The sequence below is a fragment of the Protobothrops mucrosquamatus genome, unplaced genomic scaffold (genome assembly GCF_001527695.2).
Source record: "Protobothrops mucrosquamatus isolate PMUCROS unplaced genomic scaffold, P.Mucros_1.0 scaffold2496, whole genome shotgun sequence".
In the NCBI taxonomy this organism is placed as follows: Eukaryota; Metazoa; Chordata; class Lepidosauria; order Squamata; family Viperidae; genus Protobothrops; species Protobothrops mucrosquamatus.
In genome coordinates this window covers 1-7,658 of record NW_015388562.1, presented here as the reverse complement: position 1 = coordinate 7,658, position 7,658 = coordinate 1, and the positions used below count along the sequence as shown (strand labels likewise).

At 37.0% G+C, this 7,658-nt stretch overlaps 1 protein-coding gene across 1 annotated transcript in view; it reads right to left on the bottom strand.

Moving 5' to 3' along the window:
* LOC107295798 (ral GTPase-activating protein subunit alpha-1) overlaps positions 1–3,541 on the bottom strand; it is a 50,866-nt gene extending 47,325 nt beyond the window's left edge. Inside the window, exon 1 of the mRNA XM_015825125.1 lies at positions 3,458–3,541. Coding sequence (XP_015680611.1) covers positions 3,458–3,532 — 75 coding nt within the window. The 5' untranslated portion in view covers positions 3,533–3,541. The remainder of the gene's footprint in view (positions 1–3,457) is intronic.
* Positions 3,542–7,658: the final 4,117 nt, after the last annotated feature.

Sequence of the window (7,658 nt, the reverse complement as noted above, 5' to 3'; positions counted from 1 at the left end):
GATGGTAGCTATCAATATCTGCAGATAATAAACATATTTTTAAAAAGAAATTTGACCACCCATGACCTCCTGGGTCATCCTTCCAAAAATATTTCTTTACCAGATTCCTCAATGCCTTCAACAATGACAAACTTCTAGTGCACTACCTTCAGTAGATACATTCAGGGATGTAGCTGTTTTGAAAATAGCACATGTACATATTAGCACATGTAACAACCAGCACCGGAAATGTTTTATGACATTTGTCTTATGTTATAAACTGTTTTATGATGATGTTTATGTCAGAAAATGTTTTATAACATTTGCCAAATTTCATTTCCATAACAGTGACAGGTCTCAGATTTTGGACACATTCTCTAGGTTAGCCCATTTGAGGTACAGGTAGTTCTCAACTTATGACCAAAATTGAGCTCAAGATTTTTGTTGTTAAGTGAGAAATTGGTTAAGTGAGTTTTGCCCCATTTTACAAGCTTTCTTGACATAGTTGTTAAGTGAATCACTGCTGCTGTTACTAACATGGTTGTTAAGTGAATCTGGTTTGTGCACTGACTTTGCTTGTCAGAAGTTCACAAAGGTGACCATATGACCCCAGGACACTGCAACCATCATAAATATGAACCAGTTTCCAAGCATCTACAGTTTGATCACGTGACCAAGGGGATGCTGCAACGGTCATAAGTGTGAAAAATGGTCATAAGTCACTTTTTTCAGAGTCATTGTAACTTCAAATGGTCACTAAATGAACTGTTGAAAGTCGAGGACTATATGTACCTTGGTTCAAAAATTGTTGCCTATGATGCACCATTTTGCCTAGTTAAAGAATGGAAATTTTAATAGTATATAGGTCTACATTTCTAAGCTTAAAATGGATTTTTTTGAACAAGCAAAATGATGCTGTTTTTACTTTTGTTTATTGTATATGCAACTGTCTTAATTCTGGTGAATAAAATTTGTGTTGTATAGAGATGGCTTTTGTAGCATATAGATTCTTGTTTGTAAATTAACTATTGTATATTTAATTTTTCTACACAGTTTTAATTTAGCATTGTTAATATAATATAGCTATTTCATTCTGTTCTATATAATCACTGTAATCTTACTTAGTAATTATTTAAAATGGTTAACCCCTTCAAAGCCTTAGACTGTTGTTTGGAAACTGCTTATGAAACTGAATAATGTCAAAATGTCAGTATTCAAGAATTACTGCTATTAGTTCTGCTGCTATTTAATACTGCTATTAAAAATTGATATTAATCACATTTACCCAGAATCAGTCATTTTAATTCAGTGTGATTCAGTGTAATGTATTTTAAAGTATATGCTTCATACTGGTGCATCTTAAAAAAGCTTTTACTGTCATGGCAAAACATTCATATGCAATTGAAAGATATTAATATTAAAATATTCTTCATATACTTCATATTAAATGTTAAAGTGTTCTTTCTATTTTTCATTACTTCAGATCAAATTCTTTTTTTGTTTACAATTGTGACACTGCTGTTTACTATCTATTATAGCACTTGCCTTTGGCTTCCCTTATGGAAGAGATTGAACATCTGAGGTATCTTACAACTAATTGATTCATTTTAAATGAATCTTAAACTTTCATCTGTATACAGTGCATTCAGACTCCCTTCACTTTTGTCAATTTTGTTATGCCACAGCCTGATTCTACAGTTGTTGAAATTCATTTGTTTCTCAAAACTCAGTACCCCATAATGACAAAGTGAAAACAGAATTTTAGAAATGTCTGTAAATTTATTGAAAAGAAAAAACTGAAATGTCACATTGGCATAAATATTCAGACCCTTCCCTTAGTACTTTGTTGAAGCACCTTTGGCAGCAGTTACAGCCAGGTCTTTTTGGCCATGATACATGCACACCTGGATTGGGGGATTTTCTGCCATACTTCCTTGCAAATCCTCTCAAGCTCAGTCAGGTTGGATGATGACCGTAAGTGGACAGCCATTTTCAGGTCTCTCCAAAGATGTTCAATAGGGTTCAAGTCAGGGCTCTGGCTGGGCTACTCTAGGACATGCACAGAGTTGTCCCTAAGCCACTCCTGTGTTGCCTTGGCTGTGTGCTTAGGATCATTGTCATGTTGACAAGTGAACCTTCGGCCCAGTCTGAGGTCCTGAGTGCTGTGGAACAAGTTTTTAATTGAGGATATCCCTGTACTTTGTTCCATTCAACTTTCCCTCAATCCTGACCAGTCTCCCAGTCCCTGCTGCTGAAAAACATCCCCACAGCATGATGCTACCATCACCATGCTTCACTGCTGGGATATTGGGCAGGTGATGAGAGGTGCCTGGTTTCCTCCAGACATAACATTTAGAATGGAGACGAAACAGTTCAATCTTGGTTTCATCAGACTAGAGAATCTTGCTCCTCAAAGTCTGAGAGTCCTTCAGGTGCTTTTTTGCAAACTCCAAGCGAGCTTTCATGTGTTTTGCACTGAGAAGAGGCTTCCCTCTAGCCACTCTGCTATAAAACCGAGATTGGTGGAGGGCTGCAGTGATGATTGTGTTTCTGGAATTTTGTACCATCTCCACACAGGATCTCTGGAGCTAAGTCAAAGTGACCATCGGGTTCTTGGTCACCTCTCTTACTAAGGCTCTTCTCCGATTGCTCAGTTTGACTGGGCGACCAGCTCTTGGAGGAGTCCTGATTGTGCTAAACGTCTTCCAACTGAGTGTTATTGAGGCCACTGTGCTCTTAGGAACCTTCAGTGCAGCAAAACATTTATTGTAGCTTTCCTCAGATCTGTGCCTTGGAATAATCCTGTCTCTGAGCACTTCAGGCAGCTCCTTTGACTTCGTGGCTTTTGTCCTGCTACAGTAATGCACTGTGAGGCCTTCTATAGAGAGGTGTGTGCCTTTCCAAATCATGTCCAATCAATTTAATTTACTCCAGGTCGACTCCAATCAAAGTGTAGAAACATATTAGTAACAATCAAGAGAACTGAGAGGCACCTGAGCTAAATTTCAAGTGTTGTTGCAAAGGGTCTGAATACTTATGGCAATGTGATAATTCAGTTTTTTCTTTTTAATAAATTTCTATAATTCTGTTTTGACTTTGTCATTATGGGGTACCTAGTGTAGATTAATGAGAAAAAAATGAATTTCAAAAACTGTAGAATCAGGCTGCAGCATAACAACATTGACAAAAGTGAAGGGGATCTGAATACTTTGTGAATGCACTGTATATTTATTTGAATAAATAAATTATATTGCTATAAACATTCACTCTTCCTCATAGTATCTGTATCTGAACTGTCCTTCTTGACCAATATGTATACTGTTAATGAACAATTCTGATTAAAACATATAATATTCCATAAGCAATATTACATTGTGAAATTTACATGACACACATACCATTTGCCACTCTGAAAATATTTTACTAAATATTATTATATGAAAATCCATGTTCAAATGTATCTTTTACTTTTACTTACTTGAATAATTTTTAATGGTGAATCAGACTGGTATAATTGTAGCCTGTGTACGTAATGAACCAGCATATTAAGCATATTGCAAGCCACATGTGCAACTGTTTTATTTGGAAACTGTAAAAAACACAAAGAGAAAATTACTGAATGAATATAGTGATGTTACAGAGTAATGTTTTTATTTATTTTTACCCCACCTTTATTAGCTTTATAAATAATTCAAGGTGGTGAACATACCTAACACTCCTCCTTCCTCCTTTTCTCACCTCAACAATAACCAGTGGTGGGATTCAAATATGGGAACAACCGGTTCTCTGTGTGGATGCTGCTTCCTGAAGACCATTGTGGGCCTGCCGGACTGGTGCGAACTGGCTGAATCCCACCACTGACAATAACCATGTGAGGTGGGTGGGGTTGAGAGAGAATGGCTGGCCTAAAATCACCCAGACAGCTTTCATGCTTAAGGCAGCTTTCATGGTCTTCGAATTTCTAGCTTAGTGCCTTAACCACTAGACAAAAATGGTTCATTTCATTACTATTTTGTGTTGAGAGGAAAAATATACATTCAAAGTAAAAAAAAAAGTGCTCAGGTAAGAATCAAATTTATTTTCCAGTTCTTTTTATTTTTTTATTTTTTATTTTTTAAAAATTTTATTGACAAAACAATTAAAACAAAAAGGGACATGACATGACGTTCCAGTATACATGATCCTAGTAATTCGTTCCTTATCATATTTAAAGTTCTAAATATACATCTCTCTACGTATTAACACATAATTTTATATTCCACAAATTTAAACTTTAACTCAAAACCCGACCAGTTCTTCTTGACTCATACNGATGGTAGCTATCAATATCTGCAGATAATAAACATATTTTTAAAAAGAAATTTGACCACCCATGACCTCCTGGGTCATCCTTCCAAAAATATTTCTTTACCAGATTCCTCAATGCCTTCAACAATGACAAACTTCTAGTGCACTACCTTCAGTAGATACATTCAGGGATGTAGCTGTTTTGAAAATAGCACATGTACATGTTAGCACATGTAACAACCAGCACCGGAAATGTTTTATGACATTTGTCTTATGTCATAAACTGTTTTATGATGATGTTTATGTCAGAAAATGTTTTATAACATTTGCCAAATTTCATTTCCATAACAGTGACGGGTCTCAGATTTTGGACACATTCTCTAGGTTAGCCCATTTGAGGTACAGGTAGTTCTCAACTTATGACCAAAATTGAGCTCAAGATTTTTGTTGTTAAGTGAGAAATTGGTTGAGTTTTGCCCCATTTTAAAATCTTTCTTGACATAGTTGTTAAATGAATCACTACTGTTGTTACTAACATGGTTGTTAAGTGAATCTGGTTTGTGCACTGACTTTGCTTGTCAGAAGTTCACAAAGGTGATCATATGACCCCAGGACACTGCAACCATCATAAATAGGAACCAGTTTCCAAGCATCTATATTTTGATCACGTGACCAAGGGGATGCTGCAACGGTCATAAGTGTAAAAAATGGTCATAAGTCACTTTTTTCAGTGTCATTGTAACTTCAAATGGTCACTAATGAACTGTTGAAAGCCGAGGACTATATGTACCTTGGTTCAAAAATTGTTGCCTATGACGCACCATTTCACCTAGTTAAAGAATGGAAGTTTTAATAGTATATAGGTTTACATTTCTAAGCTTAAAATGGATTTTTTTAAACAAGCAAAATGATGCTGTTTTTACTTTTGTTTATTGTATATGCAACTGTCTTAATTTTATCTGATGAATAAAATTTGTGTTGTATAGAGATGGCTTTTGTAGTGTTTAAGTCATATAGATTCTTGTTTGTAAATTAACTATTGTATATTTAATTTTTCTACACAGTTTTAATTTAGCATTGTTAATATAATATAGCTATTTCATTCTGTTGTATATAATCACTGTAATCTTACTTGGTAATTATTTAAAATGGTTAACCCCTTCAAAGCCTTAGACTGTTGTTTGGAAACTGCTTATGAAACTGAATAATGTCAAAATGTCAATATTCAAGAATTACTATTAGTTCTGTAAAAATTGATATTAATCACATTTACCCAGAAGTCAGTCATTTTAATTCAGTGTGATGCAGTGTAATGTATTTTAAAGTATATGCTTCATATTGGTGCATCTTAAAAAAGCTTTTACTGTCATGGCAAAACATTCATATGCAATTGAAAGATATTAATATTAAAATATTCTTCATATACTTCATATTAAATGTTAAAGTGTTCTTCCTATTTTTCATTACTTCAGATCAAATTCTTTTTTTGTTCACAATTGTGACACTTCTGTTTACTATCTATTATAGCACTTGCCTTTTGCTTCCCTTATGGAAGAGATTGAACATCTGAGGTATCTTACAACTAATTAATTCATTTGAAATGAATCTTAAACTTTCATCTGTATACAGTGCATTCAGAAAGTATTCAGACTCCCTTCACTTTTGTCAATTTTGTTATGCCACAGCCTGATTCTGTTGAAATTCATTTGTTTCTCAAAACTCAGTACCCCAGTACCCTCAGTACCCCATAATGACAAAGTGAAAACAGAATTTTAGAAATGTCTGTAAATTTATTGAAAAGAAAAAACTGAAATGTCACATTGGCATAAATATTCAGACCCTTCCCTTAGTACTTCGTTGAAGCACCTTTGGCAGCAGTTACAGCCTTAGGTCTTTTCGGCCATGATACATGCACACCTGGATTGGGGGATTTTCTGCCATACTTCCTTGCAAATCCTCTCAAGCTCAGTCAGGTTGGATGACGACCGTAAGTGGACAGCCATTTTCAGGTCTCTCCAAAGATGTTCAACAGGGTTCAAGTCAGGGCTCTGGCTGGGCTACTCTAGGACATGCACAGAGTTGTCCCTAAGCCACTCCCCTGTTGCCTTGGCTGTGTGCTTAGGATCATTGTCATGTTGGCAAGTGAACCTTCGGCCCAGTCTGAGGTCCTGAGTGCTGTGGAACAGGTTTTTATTGAGGATATCCCTGTACTTTGTTCCATTCAACTTTCCCTCACTTTGACCAGTCTCCCAGTCCCTGCTGCTGAAAAACATCCCCACAGCATGATGCTACCATCACCATGCTTCACTGCTGGGATGATATTGACCAGGTGATGAGAGGTGCCTGGTTTCCTCCAGACATAACATTTAGAATGGAGACGAAACAGTTCAATCTTGGTTTCATCAGACCAGAGAATCTTGCTCCTCAAAGTCTGAGAGTCCTTCAGGTGCTTTTTTGCAAACTCCAAGCAAGCTTTCATGTGTTTTGCACTGAGAAGAGGCTTCCGTCTAGCCACTCTGCTATAAAACCGAGATCGGTGGAGGGCTGCAGTGATGATTGTGTTTCTGGAATTTTGTACCATCTCCACACAGGATCTCTGGAGCTAAGTCAAAGTGACCATCGGGTTCTTGGTCACCTCTCTTACTAAGGCTCTTCTCCAATTGCTCAGTTTGACTGGGCGACCAGCTCTTGGAGGAGTCCTGATTGTGCTAAACTTCTTCCAACTGAGTGTTATTGAGGCTACTGTGCTCTTAGGAACCTTCAGTGCAGCAAAAAATTTATTGTAGCCTTCCTCAGATCTGTGCCTTGGAGTAATTCTGTCTCAAAGGCAGCTCCTTTGACTTCGAGGCTTTTGCCCTGCTACAGTAATGCATTGTCAGCTGTGAGGCCTTCTATAGAGAGGTGTGTGCCTTTCCAAATCATGTCCAATCAATTTAATTTACTCCAGGTCGACTCCAATCAAAGTGTAGAAACATGTTAGTAACAATCAAGAGAACTGAGAGGCACCTGAGCTAAATTTCAAGTGTTGTTGCAAAGGGTCTGAATACTTATGGCAATGTGATATTTCAGTTTTTTCTTTTTAATAAATTTCTATAATTCTGTTTTGACTTTGTCATTATGGGGTACTGAGTGTAGATTAATGAGAAAAAATGAATTTCAAAAACTGTAGAATCAGGCTGCAGCATAACAAAATTGGACTACTGTAATGCCCTCTACATGGGGCTCCCTTTGAGGAGCACCCGGAGGCTTCAAATGGTCCAAAATGCGGCCGCGCGGGCGGTGTTGGGAGGGACTCGTCGCTCCCATGTGACACCGCTGCTGCGCGAGCTGCATTGGTTACCAGTGGCCTTCCGGGTGCGCTTTAAGGTATTAGTTACCACCTTTAAAGCGCT